Source organism: Diabrotica undecimpunctata, chromosome 9 (assembly GCF_040954645.1).
Source record: "Diabrotica undecimpunctata isolate CICGRU chromosome 9, icDiaUnde3, whole genome shotgun sequence".
NCBI classification, from domain to species: Eukaryota; Metazoa; Arthropoda; class Insecta; order Coleoptera; family Chrysomelidae; genus Diabrotica; species Diabrotica undecimpunctata.
In genome coordinates, this window is record NC_092811.1 from 26,391,570 (window position 1) to 26,410,573 (window position 19,004).

A 19,004-nucleotide genomic window follows, 5' to 3' on the forward strand; every position below is an offset into this window, starting at 1 on the left:
TAAAATATAGAATAAAATCTTTATTTATAAAAATGTTACAAGAAATGTTATATGTGTTACAAGAAATATTAATAATACAAGCCATGTGTAGTATAATTTAGTTTTCTTAATGTTGTGACAAGAACGGGTCAGTATTTAAATAATTGTTTTGTCATTCTTATCAAGTTTTATGTGAATAAAAGCCTAATTCTGCAAAAGACATTTTACTACAATTTTATTCGCATAAATTTACAATGGGGAAGTACTTTAGACCAGATAAACTAGAGGCTGGTCCAAACTGTCAAACTTCCACCAAAGAATTCAAACATTAGTAAGTATATAACATTCAAGAATTTTTTAGAAAGCAATGAATCTAAAGATAAATCCCTAGAAGGTAACGATAAGTACATGCTTTTAAAAAATTAATCTACGATTACATAAGCGAAGCAATCAATCTGGAAAACCAATTGCTTTTTTCACACATACCCTCACAGATTCTGAATAAAAACATTATGCAATTGAAAAAAAAGCAAATGAGTTGAAGTATTTAAAAAAATGCAGACATTATCTGGTAGAAAAGCAATTCTAACCAATTACAGATTAAATCAGTATTTGGTTTATATAGAATGACGGTATATATCATATCTAACAAGGAGAACTAGCTTTACTTCACAAGAATTTATTAATTATCTACACTCTAAAGGAATATATTCAAGTAGAACAACACCATATAATCATGAAGAAAATGGTTAAGTCGAAAAATACAATGAGTTATATGGAAATTGGTGAATCTAGCATAGAAAACCAAAAATTTAGAATTCACTTAATGGAAAACTGCTTTACCATGTGCTCTGCACTATATAAGAAGTTTACTGTTGAATTGTTATATTATTGAATCAAGATAATGATGAAGGTCCAAATAACACACTAGAGAATTCCACTACTAAATAAATACCAGATGAGACAGAAAATTTACCTGTTCAAAAACCTGATGATAATGATGAACCAAGATTGGAAAATTCAGATTTTCATTCTAGCTGTAAATCAGCTGGAGCTAAAAATAAACCAAAATAGTTGCAATATTTTGTTCAAAAATAGGGACGGGTGAATGTAGTATAATTTAGTGTTCTAAATGTTATGACAGGAACTTGTCAGTATTTAAATATTTTTTTTGTAATTCTAATGTCAAATTAAAGCCTAATAAGCAACAGACAGCCATCAGACATTCTGAGTTTTTTGTAGTACTTTCATCCTAATGCAATAACACACACTATCAGTGGTCAGTGAAAACTCTTACAGTCTGGCGTTCTACTCACAGAAAGAGAGAACTCAAGGACCCTGCTAAGTTGGAAACAGAACAATTAAATGATTTAGTTCTAGAAAGAAGTTTATATACATTTATACTCATACTATATGTTATATATTTATATGATAATACTTTTATTCTTATAATCAGAATCATAATATGAGTTCCAGAAAAATATTCTGGTTATCAACAAAATTATGATTTTGATTAGATTAGCAAAATATTGCTTCTTGCAAAAAGAAAACCCAAGAATGAGGAATAACCGAATGATAGCAAATAGAAAAAACGAACAAAAAAAAAGAACAATGGATAAGGTAAATAATTTATTTCTAAGGTATGCTTAAAGTTTTCACCCAGAATGTAAGCTTTGCTAAAACCTGATATAATAACTTTATTTGCTCAGTATAAACTCCAAACAACAGAGGATAATAATGTTTTTATGCCTGAAATGACAAACACAATTACAATCAACAGATTTTTTCACCAGTATGTCATCTTAAGATCAGACATCCCATCCCTGTCATCAACAGAATAGGAAAGATCCCTGTCAACACATTCAAATTTATTTATTCATAACTCTGAACGCCTTACCGCTGTCTATGTGGATGCAGGCTAATATACGGGACAAGCCGATTAAGTGTTACAACTTAGTGGTTAAGTACACAGTATTTTAAGATAATAAAATTAAATAATGTGAAATAAAAATATATTATGTACACAAACACATGCATGTACACATACATATATATATATATATATATATATATATATATATATATATATATATATATATATATATATATATATATATATATATATATATATATATATAATTAAAGATGTAATGACATTTTAAAACCTATAAACCCAACAGTTAGTTCTATGATTCTAAAATCCAGCACAAACAATAAAGATGGAAAAATAACATAACAAAAATAAAAAAATATGTAAAGTATTACCTAGTTACAATAAAAACATGAAGTATTTTACACAGTTAAGTTTCCAAACTCTATGGTACCAGTAACTCTTCTACTAATATTTATATATTTATTGAGGGACATATTAAATACATTTACATTTAGGTTGTTTAACAAAGATAAGTATCTATTCAGTGGGCTATTAGCACCATAGGTTGTTTTACAAAATGGAACATTAAAAGTACATAGATGAGGCAAACCATGGTATTATAATATGGTACTCTAAGACCAATCTCACTCACAAGAGAGGGACAGATCCCTCCTCATACTTAAAGCAGGCAAGCTCATAGACCTCTCCATGATAGTGTAGTCATGGTCTGCTAATCTAATCCAACTTTGAAAGGCGCACACCTGTAGAAATTTATGCCGAACCCTCTCTAAGGTGATGCTTTTTAAGATAGTTGTTGAACCACCACCTACAAATAATTCAAATACTAAGCTAAGTAAGACTGGTTTTATAATATATAATTTTAGGTTAAATTTATAAACTAATTTTATAGTAAAAGGTCAGATATAATGTGAATAAGAATATAGGTCAGTGGTATAATAGTTCTTACCTGGTCCTGGTAAAAACAAACTCGGAACGGCTGTTCTCGTAATACCCCTATTTCCAACATTGACTATATCTTCCTCTTTAAAATGACTAGCGCATACACGAAAATTGTTATAAATAGTTTCTTTTGCAGCATTCTCTAATTAGGGCTCTTAACAGCATTCACCCATTTATCAAACATATCCATATAATGTCCTGGACTTAAAAAAGTAGTATCAAAGAATATAGACGCTTAAGCGTCTATATTCTTTGGTAGTATCCATGCAATCTGGAACACATCTTTTTTGTTCAGTTCTTCGTCTCTACATTGTTATTCCATGTAATGTGTTCGATTCCATAATAAAAAATCGTCGAAAATTGTACGATTTTGCACTATTTATACAAAAAATTTTAAATTATAAAATAAATTATAAAAAATAAAACAAATACAAATATGGCGCTGTATTTGTCTAAACTCAACTTTGACTTGATCACAGCACACTCACTCCGTGCAGGAACGAGACTAGCAGCGCCACCAAGCGAATGGGCGCCTAATCCGAACATGATTTGACCTTGGCTATCCCTGTTACCAATCTAGGTGTAATTTATCTATGGAGTTTTGGCGCCGACTCGCCGACACTCGACACATAGAGGAGGGGAGTTGTGAGGAGATGAAGCTGATAAGGATAGGATAAGTGAGAATGACAAAAATTTTAATTTCATACGGCTAAAAAAATGTGTTCTTTAAAACATTTGCGAATATATTTTCAATTCCAGTGAGGAATCACAATGGAAGTAAGTATTCAATTTTATAATGATATTAACAGTTATGGTTTCCACAGTCCTACATTAATTTTTGGAAGTGTGGTATGGTTTTCAATAATTAATTTATTGCTTTAATTCGCCAAAATCCATTGTTTATCTGTTGTTTAAATTTCGGGATAATGCATTTGATTGATAATACTTTTGAAAGTTGAGTCTAGAGCTTTAATTAGACCTCTTTTTGTACCTCTTACGCTAACTCATAATATTTTCATACAATTATAATTAGTTTATAAGTTATGTTATTATCCAATATCTTAATTCAACATTTTCATCCAAGAAATTTTGATCTTGAGTTAGATACTTCATTACTTTTTCTATTGTTAGTCATCAAACATATTTTCTCTGTTAGTTCCAAATTCTGAAATTATATTAGCCAAATTTTGACATGGTCTATAACTTTTCTAATATTTCTCCTTATACGATGAAACTGATTTGGATTGTATTATGGATACATTTGATAGTTTTATCAAAATATAAATGTGTATTTAGAAAATACAATAGTTTGTTTTTTTAAAGCTTTGACTCATTCTATGTTATATTGGTTATAATAGTCATTAGGTTGTTACTTTTGGCATGTCTAGAGTATGTAATTAGATTTATATTCATCCTCATCATTTGACTATGTTATTGTTTTGTAAAATGGCAAGGCATACATGCAAGAAAAGGAATATTACTTGCCAGACATTTTTATCATAGAAATGAATATTGTTCTTAGTACTACCTGTATAATAGCAAAAAAGATATTCTAGCACATAGTAGGTGGAATAAAAAAGTTATTCTACTGAATATTCCGTAGAATCGTCATTCCCTTCATTTATATTGTTTATAAAATGATGCTCCTTCATGAAGTTACTCCTTAGTAACACATTGTTCTTACTTACACACTGTGAATGATTTTCTGTCTTTAGTTGACTCAACACTTTAACAACCACCTTAATATACTAAACTTTTACTGCTGGACCAGATTTTTTGAGATTACTTACATTTATTGTGTGTCCATCTTTTGTACACGAGATCTAATATAAAACTCAAATATGTTTGGATACATACATGACCATCACATTTGGACACAGTACATTTTTAGAGAAATAACTTTTAATACCAAAAAACATTTGTGACGTAGATACAGATTAACTTCATTAGATGATATTCACATTGTGGATACCTTTTTAGCATCTGTTATGGCCTGTGTATGTCCGTATTTCATGGCAATGTTCCTGTAACTTAATGAACATCTCTCATGTTTTGTTAGGTTTGTGAGACAATGGTCTAATTCTTTTTAAAAAAAGAGGTTTAAATTGTTGTATGTAGGTATATTTTAAAACCCTTAAAAGGGCTACATCAAAAACAAACGTTTTCGGAATAATTCCATCATCAGGTTAAAAAGCAGGTTAACATGCCTGAGCCACCAAAATATTAGGGTACAACCCTTTACAAAAAAATTGAAGTTACCAAAAAATGTACATGTTGTTGTTTAAAAGTGAGTGATGTTTAATACTTTATTAGATTTAACTTCAGGCAACACATAACCATGCCTCACGTGAGTACCAGCGTCCGGAGAGTAAACCTCTTCAAACGGACATCAGCTGGTAACTGGCTTATATATTTTGGTGACTTAGGCATGTTAACCCGCTTTTTAACCTGATGATGGAATTATTATTACGAAAACGTTTGTATTTTGTGATATAGCCCTTTTAAGGGTTTTTAAATATACCTACATACAAAGATTTAAACCTCTTTTTGTGATACATGGTATACAGCCAGCGGCAGGAATTTATTTTCCTTGTGGATTTTTTAATTCTTTTTCTCCTGGTCTGTTGTTATTATATCCAACTGAAGTAATGCCATTACCAGGTGTTCACACTCACTTATGTACATTTTCCTCATAGTCACTTCTTGGAAAAAAGTAGGTGGTTGTTTATAACTGCTGTGTTTGTTAACAACTCAAAAAAAAATTATTCGGTATCACTTAATCCCTAGAAATAAAAAAATAATACTATGTTTGGTTTTTGTGCAAATATTAAAATGTTTCTGAATTGTAGATGCATATTATGCTCCTTTCTGATCTGACACATCAATAAATGATTTCGTTTTGTTATATTTTATTATAGTGGATGGTTTTTTAATAGTGCCTATTGAAGTATATACATCTTGCAGTTCTGATACATTTTTAGTGGTCATAAACAATACATCTCTTTTATCATTCCACTTATCCACGATTATGTTTGTACTGCTCTGCATTGCTTTGATTTCAAACTTTTTAAATATAGCAGAAACCACATATGAGATAAATTTTGTTTTGGAACATAGAGTTCTGATTAAATAAGAATTTACTACATTCAGTTCCTGAGCTAAAGTAATTTTTGTGTAAAAATTGCTTGTCACCAATGTTCTACCACATCCTTTGCAACACTTGTATTCCCTGGTTAAGTAAATTTTCCTCTACAATTTTATTACATAAGTATATCCACTCTTTTGGGTATGTCCTACTGTTATGGTAGATTGTTGAAATTGGTAATCCATTAACAGCATTATAAGTACACAGCACAATCATATTTGTTTTTATTCTGTCCACAGCAGTTATCAGAATATATTGATGCTTATTTCTCAACACAATGGTCTTTTATATAACTAAATATAAAACTACCAATTTTATTTGAACCTCTTTTAGCTAAGGTTTCGTGCTACACATAGCTAGTAAAATTGAAAGTACTTAGCTTACTCTTATAATAAAATGTTGAAGATTTTCCTAAAGGATTTGGTAATACAACTTGTAAATCATACACTAAAACAATGCTTTTATCTGAATTTTTTCTTGATTGTTCTACATCATTCTGTTTTTCAGTCCTTGCTTGTTCTTTGTGTCTAATGGGAGTTTTATATTCCTCATCCATTAAATGTTTTTTTTTGCAGAGAGCTATTTTGATACTTCTGGCCTAAATTACATTGATATTTTTTTTGGTTTGAATAGATCAATGTTGTATTCAGTATTAAATACTTTTGCATAAATAGGCTGTTTAGTATAAGGTTAATTTTGTTCCTAACATTTTTCTTTATACAGCCTATATAAGTAGCTAAATTAAGGCTTTCATCAATGTGTTCTCGAGACGTTTTTGCCCTTAAATAGTGGGATTCAATTCTTGCAATTGATTCAATATGCTGAAGGATACCTTTTAATATGGCAGTACTGGTTGATTTTTGTTGACCGTGTCTTCCATGCATATCACTATACCTTCTCTATTTAATTTTTTTAAAGCAGTCCTTACCATCATAGTACTAATAGACAAACTACTAACAAAAAAGTGTTTACACACTCTAACTTTAGCTCCATTAAGAGCGTAGGCGCAAAATTTCGGGCCAATGCTTTTTAAATGCAATCATTTTTTTCTAATACTGAGAAAACTAACAAATATTTTTGAAAAATTTAAACGCAGAATGAAAGATTACATTATTACCGAGGGCCGAAAGTCCCTTAGAATAAACGAAAAGTTTTTTTGAATGAGATATTTGAAATTAAAAATCACACTAAATGTTCTCTTTTTTTTTTCACCCCTATAACTTATTAAAATAAACATTATAGAAGTTTTCAGGGACTTTCGGCCCTCAGTAATAATGTATTCTTTCATTCTGCGTTTAAATTTTTCAAAAATACTTATGTATTAGTTTTTTTAGGATTCGAAAAAAATGAATGCATTTAAAAAGCATTGGCCCGAAATTTTGCGCCTACGCTCTTAACAACAAAATGAAAGGCAAAATTTTTTGATCTATTACTTCTTTCCTTCTTATATTCATATTTTGATGTAATTTGGCTGATACAATTTACAATAAAATCCCTCTTCCTGGTAATATCATTGAAACAATAAAAACGGGTTAAAATTTTTTCCCTGTCTTGATTATTAATGTTAGACGTACACTTTAAACAGCATCTGCTTCCACATTTTGCTTTACAAGTATTCTTATTAACTGGCTTACCTGATGAATTCACAGAAGATTTACCTGAATTTAACTCATTTCTTTTTATATTCGCTTCCATTTAGACAGATTACAAATTCTTTTACGTGGCTTTTTCTTCAGAACACCATTTGCCTCTTCATTCGTTTGTTCTGCTGATGTACTTTGTAAGTCAGTTAATACATTTTGTTGAGTACTGCTGTCATCATTTTTTAATTGTGGATATTGATCTGAATTTTCGTTTTCAGTATTGATGTATCAAAATCTTCAGGATTATTTACCCAGTTTGGATCACTGCTGTCGTCGTTTTCATTCTGAGATATATCAATATTATGCAGTGCATTATCTAAAGTAGTATATATTTTAGTGCTACCTGTATCATTACCATCATAATTAAAGTCTTCATCAGGATTACATGACAGCAACACTGGTTTAATTAGTCCTATCATCGGGATTCAGTAATACATTCATTAATTTTTTCTTCAATATCAGTTAACTGTAACAAAAAACAACTGAAGTAAATATCAATTATTATCAATTATCCTTCTTAAATCTAAGGCATGTCTTATATTATCATAAAATTATTTTAAAAATGTTATGCATATCTACAATTTCTAACATAAACATAAACAAAACTTATATTCATGTTTTAAAAATCAAAATCAATCAAAACACAAATAAAGTTCTATAAGCTAATTTGCTGGCTGCGGAGCAAGGGTCTCCTATTGGTGTGGTGTGGTCTTCTCCAGTGACAAGATACCGTTAACTATTTTTCGGGTCAGCTGACCAGTTCCTTTTGACTCTCCTATTGGCTTGGTGTTCTAGCAGAGGTTGGAGTAAGGGATTACTATGTGATTCCAGTATTTCGTGCCATATTTAGTGATTACATCCTGTACGAACGGGATTCTTAGGTCTTCATGAAGTGTTAGGTTTGGCACATACCAAGGTGCATCAGCTATCGTTCGGAGTATTTTTGATTGGCATCTTTGAATTATGGCTGTGTTTGACTTTTATGACGGTTTTGATTACAAGGATTTTGTTTTCAAGGCTCAGTTTCGATTTACTGCCTACTAAACAGTGTATAGATCTTTCATTCTTAGGTCAGTTTGTTTCTTCTTCTTAAGAATATGTTCTTTCCAGGTGAGTTATGGGTCAAGATGTATTCCTAGGTATTTAGTGCTAGAGGATTGGGGAAGTTGGATATTGTTAAGTGAAACTGGGGGACACGAGTCTCTTCTCAAGGTAAAAGTCACTTGGACTGATTTTGTTTCATTCATTTTAATTCTCCACTTGTAAGATCATGTCTCGATTTCATTCAGTTGTACCTGTAGAATGTTAGGTGCTATAATTGGATTTTTGTCGGCTGCAAGGATGACAGCATCATCTGCAAACATGCCAGTGAAGGTTTCATTAGTGGAGGGTAGATCTGCTGTGTATAGCACATATAATATTTTTCCAAGAACGCTGCCCTGTGGAACACCAGATTTTATAGGAAAATTATTGGAATTACTTTAATTCACTCTTGTTCAGACTTTTCTCCCACTCAGATAGGATTTTAACAGTTTCAGGTATGTGATGGGTAAATATTTCTTGATTGTGAAAATCAGGCCCGTGTGCCAAACCTTATCAAAGGGTTGACTAACATCTAGAAAAGCAGCTGTGTTTTTTTTCGAAAACCAAATTGGTGGTTAGGTATCCATTCCTCCGTATTGGGGTCTGAGTTAATTTTTTGTAACAGTAACCTTTCAAGTATTTTGGATACGACTGGTGGTAGGCTTATTGGCGTATATGATGAAACCTCGTTTGGATTTTCCTGCTTTTGGGATTAGTATTATTTCAGCGCTTTTAAAGAGCTTTGGCCAGTAGTTTAATCATAGGTAGAATAGCATTGAAGATGAGAGTAATCTGTATAATTCCTTTATCTGGTAATTCCTTCATCATCTTGGGTGTTGTTTTGTCCAGCCCAGGAGCTTTTCTAATGTTTAAATATTGGATTTCTTGTTGAACTTCATTTTTGGTTAGTGGTCTGCTTCCTAGTATGTTCTTTGGAATGTTATTTATGTCCCTTTCATTTTCAATATCTGGAGCGTCGTTGTTGTGAGTAAATACTTGAGCTAGGTGCTCGGCAAATAGCATTGTTTTTTCTTCATCACTTCTGGCCCACTGTAGTGTTGGTCCCTGTTCATTTCTAATTGGAGGTATCAGAGTCTTGGAGTTTTTGATCAGTTTCCATATTGAGTTATCGTACCGGTTTAGATTTGTTATGTAGTTTGTAAATTACAGTTCTTGTGCCTCTTTAAGTTTGAATTTTAGTTGATTGCTTAGCCTGTTTAATGTAGTCTTGTCGGCTGGGGCATGGGTTTGGTGCCATTTGGTCCAAGCTTTCCTTTTTTGAGCTATCAACTTTTTAATTTCAGCTGGGATGTATTGGGCTTTGCTACTTGTATTGTTCGCAGGTGTTGCATTTTGTACAGCCTCTATAAGAGTGTTGGTTAAAGCCGGTAATGTTACGTCTATCTCTCTTGTTGTGTTGAGGCTTACTTGTAGACTAATATCTTCTTCTAATTTGCTGCGGTATTTTTTCCAGTTAGTTCTCCCAGTGTGTAGCCTTGGTGTGGCAGTTTGGTAGACTATAAAGATGCTGATGGTTGCTATAATTGGGGAGTGGTCAGATGAGAGATCATAGTTCGGCATGACCTCCATGTAACCAGGAGAGATGCCCTGAGTGATAAATAGATCCAGCAGATCAGGTGTTTTGTTTGGATCCGTTGGCCAGTATGTAGGAGAGCCTGTTGACAAAGGGTGGTAGTTGTTTTCGTGTATTAGGCTTACTAGTTCTCTGCCTTTAGTTGTTGTGAGACGAGATCTAAATAATTTATGTTTGCTGTTGAAGTCTCTCCCTGCAATAAATTTATGTCCTAGAGTTTCGAAGAAGTTTTTAAGTCTTCTGTCTTTAAGGTGGACAGTAGACCGCTGCAACTGTTAGTTCGTAAGACCTCATACTGACTTTGATAACTGTAGCTTGCAAGCAATTTTCAGCATACTTTGGCAGTTCTGTATGTTTAATAGTATTTTTTATCAGAATAGCTGATCCAGCGTGGGCTGCATTGTAAGTTTAACTTGTGAAATGGCTTTCACTTATTTACAGAATGTCAATTTCGTTGTGTAAGAGAAATAACTTGACCTCATTTTTGTGCTTTGGAAGTCCACTGGCATTCCACTCTGCTATTTTAATGAAGCTATTGAATTTTAGATATAAGCGTTGTCAGCAAGTTTAGGACCATGCTGTTTTGTTGTAGTAATTGTTGGAACATGTTTTTGAATTCCTCTAAGAATTTGTTCATCTTGTCATTAATGTTTGATTGTTGTTCAGTACCATTTCTCACTGCATTAGCATAGCTGCCTTGTGATTGTTTTGGGTAATGGGTTAGAGGCACTGATGTTGCTGTACGCATTTTAGGTCTAGTTGTATTGTTAGCGTTTTGTTGAATATTCATACGATTGTTGGCATTGTTTGGCTTAAGTAAGTTATGATAGAATTGGCATCCTTTGTAGTTGGCTGGATGGGCACCATCACATAAAGCACACCTAACAGGGGTATCTTTACTTTTTTTGCAGACTGACATATTGTGTTCTCCACCACATTTGAACACACAAGTGGTCTGTTGCAGTATGATCTTGAGTGGCCATATTGCTGACATCTCTTGCATTGGGTGATCCCTTTTGTTATTTTTGGAGGTTCCACTTGTATAGCTCTATTTTGAAGATTTGCCAGTTTGTAAATGTCTGTGTAAATGTAAATGTAAATCCGGAAAGGTGTCCGCCAAGGCTGCATACTCTCTCCGATGCTTTTTAATTTATATGTTGAAAATATATTTGCGGAAGCATTAGAAGACACGGAATTAGGCATTAAGGTGAACGGCACACCAATCAGCAACCTACGCTATGCGGACGACACAGTGATTATAAATGATAATTTGGAAGATCAGCAGTTATTACTTGATAGTGTGAATAACATAGGTAAAAAATATGGCTCAAAATCAACATTTTGAAAACGAAATATATGGTCATTAGCAGAAACCCTCCAGAAAACCCGATAATATGCATAGGTGACGATCGCATAAAACGCGTGAAAACTTTTAAATACCTTGGCACCACAATCAATGACCAATCGGATCCACAACAAGAGATAAAAACCCGAATACAAATGGCAAGACAAGCTTTTGTGAAATTCAGACCGCTCCTATGTAATCAAAACCTAAATTTCGAAATACGCTACAGAATGGTCAAGTGCTACATATGGTCCATCTTGCTTTATGGCATGGAAACGTGGACTTTGAAAAAAACATCTATCAACAAACTTGAAGCATTTGAAATGTGGTCATTGAGAAGAATGATGCGCATACCTTGGGTGGATAGAGTTCGAAACGATGACGTCCTTAAGAGAGCCGGCGTGGAAAGAGAACTCTTTGAATTAATTAAAAAACGCAAGATTGGTTACCTTGGGCACATATTGAGAGGAGCAAAATATGAAATACCACAGTTAATCCTACAAGGGAAGATCGAAGGTAGGAGAGGAGCCGGCCGCAAACAATTATCCTGGTTAAGGAATATTAAACAATGGACAGGAATACACAATACAGGCGAGCTGTTTCACGCCGCCAAGAACAGAATTCTAGTAATGAGATAGTCGCCTACGCACTTTGGTGTATGGCATGTTAAGAAGAAGAGAAATGTCTTTGTCGATTTCTGCTGGCTCTAAGTTGACGAAGAATATGTTTAAAGGTTGTTCCGTTGTTCTACTTATGCAGTTCATCGCGTTTCTAACCTTATGTCCATTTTTTGCTAATTCAGTTTTTATTTCATTGATGTCCGTTGTATGGTGTAGGTGTTTAATGACTATTCTATAGACACACTCTTCTTTAGGTTGATAAGTGTGGTGTACTACATTTTTGTCCCTCGTGTATTTTATTATTTTCCTATATGTGTCTGGTGTATCGCAACTTATATTTACTTTTTTGCTATTAGATCTATTTGTTTTATCATTTCATTGTATTTAATTACTCGGTAGACATATATTGGAGGTGGTTTTGATGTTTTATTTGCGTTTTTGTTAGTTTTAGTGGATTCTTCTTCCTCTTGGTCTGAGAGTGTTAGAGAACTATAAGGTGGAAATATATGAATTCAAACTTCCCCATTTCCACTTGTGTCTTGCGTGAAAAGTGATACCCGGACATTTTGATTTGGTTTCATTCAGCTTGATTCTCCATGGTTTAGTCCAGTTCTTAAGTGCTGCTTTTTCTTATCAGTAAATGTAGTAATGGTATCCATATTTAGTTCAGAGGTATCTTTGGCATAAAAAATGTAGAGAACAGGTCCAAGAACACTTCCTTGTGGGACACTAGTTCTAATCTGTATCAAATTAGAGAATACATCATTCTGCTTGATTATAAACATCTGTTTGTATACAGTGGTGGTAATCTGAAAACTGCATATAGCTTGCATAATTAGTGTGAAAAAAACAGAATGAGGTTGTTCTGCTAACAGAGAGAGACTGAATATAGTATGAATTTAGTACAGACATACGAGCTTGTTTTTAACACCCATTAGATTGAATTTTAGTTTTGTCAAAGTAAAATTAAGTTTTGATAATGGAAACGTCAAATATGTATATCGACGGTTGAAAGGCAAAAGTTACCAAACGCCAATTTGGGCGATATTGAGTTATATATATCATTGGAATCAGAAAATTTTTCTGCGTCGATTGGTTCTATCCTCATGTGGCTACGATGAATTTTTTGTCGCTTGGTAACTTAAAATAATCGACATTTTTAACAATTTTCGGCGACCAAGCGACTAGAATTTTGTAAATTTAAGAACAACTTTTTGTTTTTTTCATTTGGTACCTCTTCCATTTTAATCATTTACAATTAGTAAGTTTTTATTAGATTTCATTTTAAATGTTTGGGCGCCTAGTGATTTTTTACAAACAATATCTAAAGTTTTAATTTGCTTAAGAAATTTTACTCGACCCAAAAATATTTTTTTTATCACTTATTACTTTTTTTCGCACACTAATTGAATAACATTTTTTATTAAGTTAATTATATCGAGATGTAACTTTCTTAAACAAGATGAATAGATCTTTCTTTCTACCGAAAATAGGTCGAAGTTGTCGCTTGGTAATATTTTACCTGCCGTTTTTTTATGTTTTTTTTGCTTAGATGTAATAACATTTCTTAAAAGGGAAATTTTACAACATTTCACGTAACCTGTTTCGCTGCGCCGTTTAGACGGGCTCCAAACCATAGTTTGATTTATAGATAACAGAATACCCATCAGTGTGCTTCGAATTGTGCAACAGTTAAAATCGATATTTTTTACGATTGGGTATTACTAAATCTTAGAACTTTGGAATAAAGAAATTAATAAGCAATTATATTTTGGAATCAACAGTGTTGTTTTCTTCATATTTATAATGGAGAGTAAAAAACGGACACATAATATCCTAAACCTAGCTTTGGCAAGCGCAGGGACATCTACCAAAGGTTTACCTTCGGTAAGTACATGTGTTTATTATATTTTAGTGTTTCTAATACTATATTAGTGTTTGGTGTTACTAACTTCTTCTTTAAGTGCCATATCCTAATCTGAGGTTGGATATCATCATCGCTATCTTTACTATATCGACCGCTGCTCTGAAGAGTTATATAGAACTGCATTTAAACCAGTCACTTAAATTCTTCAACCATGCCACTCTCCTTCTTCTTATACTCATTCCGCCTCTTATGTTTCCCTGTATTTCAGTCTTAGTATTTCATATCACTTTATCCTCATATTGTGTGCCATAGATATTGTAACTTTCTTATTTTTATTGTGTTTATTATTTCGCATTCTTTTTTCTATGTCCATGCTAATCTAAGCATCCTTCGGTAACACGACATTTCAGATGACTCTAGCTTATTTATGTGTTCTTGGTTTAATGTCCAGCTTTCAAGTCTATATTGCAGTATCGAAAACACGTAGCATCTCAAAGCTCTTAGTCCCAGTTCTAAGCTAAGGTCTTTGTTGCAGAAAACTGTTTTAATTTTTACAAATGCATTTCTTGCTATGTCTATCCTGCTCCTTATTTCTTTTGTTTGATCATTTTTTTCCGAAATACAGGTACCTAAGTATTTGTGTTTATCAACCCTTTCTATCAGTATATTTTCCAAATGTATGCTCGGTTGTATGTTTGTTTTCTTAGTTATTATCATGTATTTGATCTTTTTTATTGGTTACTAACTACATACAGGGTGTTTCATTGGGAAAATAACATACGTTAACTGTAGAAAGATGCGGTCTCAAAAATACCATGCTTAATGGGTCTGACTTCATTACTGACATAACAAAGATACTGAGTGTTTTATCTATCTTGCCATTTTCTTGTTTGGTCTATAACTTCTTAATCACACTGTATATTTATTTTATATTTGGCACGCAAATATTCTTTAATGAGTACAATCAATTAACTTATTTACAATTGTAAAAAATCCAGGTCCGGATTAAAAAATATTGAAAAAATGTTTCGATCCAAAAACAACACCCTGTACATTAAATTAAATATACACTGTGGTTAAAAAGTCATGAACCAAACAAGAAAATGACAAAATAGATAAAACAATCGGTATCTTTGTTATTAATGAAGTCAGACCAATTAAGTATGGTATTTTTGAGACCGCCTAAGTGTCCTTTTTCTTCAGTTAACGTTCTTTCCCAAAGAAACACCCTGCATAACTAATTACGATTTTATTTTCAGAGTGAGACCGTATCTGACGATAATCTTTCAATGACGTTAACTGGGAGTCCTACAGCTGACGATAAAATCGATATCATTGGTCCAATAACTGAAAATTTTTTGATAGATGAGGTATTCGCTGGACCATCTGGGCCTGTTCTAGAACTTGTAACTGAAAATCAACACGAAGATCAGAAGGGAGCTCCACCAGATGATTATTCGCTAGTTCAAATTGGAATTCCAGAAAATGAGTTAACAGACAATAACCCTAAAGGTATATTAGATATGTCAGAAATGAATACTTTTCCTAATGTTCAAATAAGTGCTGAATCTACTAACTCTACAACAATGGGAGATTTTCAGGCTGGTGGATCTGAGTGTATTAAGTCTAAAACCGGTCGTAAACGTAAGTTCAAATCTGATAAAATGTATATTGATTATCTATCGGATGACGATTTTTCTACATTTGTTGATTGTGGTGAAAGTTCAAATTCAGAAGAATGGTCAGGAGTCACATTTTCTTCTGATGATGAGGTATCGCCAAATACACGAAAAACAAAGAAAACTAAGTCTAAATGTAAACCAAAAGTGTGCAACAATAGTTTTACTGACATTCATGAAGATACGGTAGCAGAAAAGGGTTTCAGAATGAAGAAAAAAAATTCGAGAAAAGACCTTTCACAGAAAAGAGCATCCGGACAACAATATGAACGAAAAGATGGCAAGATTATTGAACCCAAATCTGTTGAACCAAACCCTTGCATTGGGAAAAGATGCGGAAACAACTGTGAAAATATAGATACTGAAAAAAGACAAAAAGTATTTGATCATTTTTGGGGACTCTGTGCTAATCGTCGAAGAGATTGGTTAGTTAGCGTAAGTCAAAAAAAAGATATTAAACGTAAACGGACCGATACTGTTAAACGAGAAGCAACCTATAAGTATCATATAAATAAAGGAGAAGGAAGAAGAGTTGTTTGCTTGCAATTCTTATCGGCCACGCTAAACATATCGTCAAAATCTATTTACCACACTGTTAAGAACTCTACTTGGGGTTGCGCAAAAAAGGATTTACGTGGAAAACACCTACCTCCGAATAAAACGAAACCAGCTACCATACAATCAGTGTACAACTTCATCAAAAGTTTACCAGCAGTACCATCTCATTATTGTCGACACGATTCTACAAGAGTGTATTTATCACACGAACATAAAAATATTACTAATCTCTACCGAACATACAAAAAACAATCAGAAGAAAATGGTACCGATTTTGTAAGTGAGAGGGTATATCGTAGAATATTTACTGAGGAGTTTAATATAGGATTCCATATTCCCAAAAAAGATAAATGTTTAAAGTGCTTAAAATTCGAACAGGAAAATATTTCAGACCCAATAAAGGCAAAAGAAAAATCTGACCATGAAGTTGAGAAAAATGAGAGTTACAACCGCTTTTCTACACACAAAAACATACACAAAACAGACCCTAATACACGTTGTGTGAGTTTTGATTTGGAGAAAGTCTTAAACACTCCACATGGTGATTCAATGCTCTTATATTATTCACGAAAATTGGCAGTGTATAATTTATGCTTTTATGAAAACGGAACGCGAGAAGTTTTTTGTTATTACTGGGATGAAAGTCACGGCAAAAGGGGTGCGAACGAGATATCCACCATTCTCAATAGGTACATTATGAAGGTTGACCAAAGGGGTAACATCAAAAATTTACTTCTTTATTGCGATTGTTGCCCTGGACAAAATCGGAATCGGGTGGTTTTGACAATGTTACACTCCACTTTGCAACAGTGTAAAAATTTAGAAACAATTCAGATCAATTACTTACAGGGCACACGTATATGCCAGTAGACAGTGTCCATGCTGTCAGTGAAGCAAACCTAAAGAATACTATTATTTACACACCATCTCAATGGTATACAGTGTTCAGCACAGCACGAAAGGATCCCTTTCCTCATAACGTTGAAAAACTCACTTTTGTATCAAACTTCACTATGTCTGACAAGTACTTTAAAGGTAATCTCACTGGGAAAATCAGTAAAATAAGAATAGTAACTTTTAAAAAAAGCGATCCCTTGAATGTTACAGTAAAATATTCAATGAATAAATCTGCTCAATCGAGTAAGGTTGAATTACAATCGAGGACCAAAGTACCTCTAATGGCATGCTATCAATCACGGCTACCGATAACAAAGGCCAAATATAACGATCTCATTAAACTTTGTAAAGAAAAAGTGATTCCCGGGCATTTCCAGAACGAATTCACTGATCTACCTTATTCCGAAAATATAAAAGATACTTTACCAGAATCAGATATCGAAGACGTTGAACCTGATGATGCTCAAAACTTATTGTAACTTTTTAAAAAATTCAAGAATGTTCTGATAATAGATATGATGTTTAAATGTTTAAATGAAAAATTTTTTGTTTTAAATGAAAAATGTTTAAATGAAAATAGATATGATGTTTAAATGTGTCTTTCATACGTAGTTCTAATGTAACTAATTAAAAACCTTATTAGATACTATTCTTTATCCACGGTTAATTTTGATCATTTATAGAATCTAAGATACCACTGAAAATTGTGACTTCAAACTTAAAAATAATTGTAATATCCATTTTTTATTTGTATTTTTACATTAGATTTATCTTTTTAATTGCTGGGTACAATATATATTTCAATAAACTACTAAAAAAATAAATTATTTTATTTTATTTACTTCCTTCTTAACCTCTTATAGACCAGCTTCCTACTTATAGAACTCTGAAAATTTTATTGTTTAAATTTAAAGAAAAAGTTTACCCTGTATATTTTTGGCTTTGTCTATAAATAGCTTCAAATTATAGATTTTGTTTGATTATAAAATCCATTCAATAAAAACATTCCACAAATTTGCTGACGTTATCTTCAGTTTCACATACTAATTAATAAATTTCGTTCTCACAGTTTTTTATCTTTCAATGGGTTATGTCGAGTAAGGATTATTAAAACCAGAAGTCATAAATAAATCTGGGAAATACACACTGCTGAATCGTCACCTTAAAGTATCATTTTACTGTTGTATAAATAGGCCAATGGTATTATTTACTTAATATCTTAACATTTGCAAAGTGGTAAGTATGCCTAGAAATCAGTAATATTTCGAATGAGAAATTTATTATACATGCATGTCGTATAGATAAAGACGACGCGATTCAAAGTAAGATCTGTTAGTAATATAATAATTACTTGTATATTATACTTTTTAGTTTTCTAGTTGAACCATCTTACTCGTTACAAAACATGAATGATTTTCGGATAGGTCTTATTTCCGAAAATACAGTCAAACGTGTATCAAGTTTAGTCAATTTTACTAGGTTCCGATAATAAAAATTAGTCACCTTCAGTATTTTTTTCCAGTTGAAGGTACAAAAATATAGTCGGTTGGTAACTTTTTACTGGTTGCGATTTAGCAGAAAATATTACTAACCGACACTATTTCATAAACTATTAAAAAAATAGATAGTCTACAAAGGGCAGTTTATAAAGTATCTAAACTGCATTTAAAGTTCGTTGGAATTATGCAAATATAACCACTAAATCAGGTTTTATGAATTTTTTTCAAAATTTTCAAACTTTAAACCGCTCTACTGTAAAGT

General features: G+C 32.4%; 1 protein-coding gene and 1 long non-coding RNA gene across 4 annotated transcripts in view; one reads left to right on the plus strand and one right to left on the minus strand.

The window, feature by feature from the left end:
* On the minus strand, positions 1-3,459 carry LOC140449711 (uncharacterized). Its single transcript, XR_011951867.1, has 2 exons — positions 2,820-3,459; positions 1-2,678 (listed from the first exon to the last, which is right to left on the minus strand). It is a non-coding gene; the product is annotated as an uncharacterized lncRNA (long non-coding RNA).
* The window catches only part of LOC140449710 (uncharacterized), a 27,723-nt gene continuing 12,174 nt past the window's right edge, over positions 3,456-19,004 (plus strand). The window contains exons 1-2 of one of the 3 annotated variants that reach the window (XR_011951865.1): positions 3,456-3,589; positions 15,369-15,753. Coding sequence is in view for 1 of the 3 variants with exons in the window: in XM_072543032.1 (XP_072399133.1) it covers positions 3,584-3,589; positions 15,369-17,216 (1,854 nt within the window). In the remaining 2 variants the exon portion in view is untranslated. Of the gene's footprint in view, positions 3,590-15,368; positions 18,980-19,004 lie in introns of those variants that run through there. The other 2 variants (XM_072543032.1, XR_011951866.1) reach the window with 2 other exon arrangements.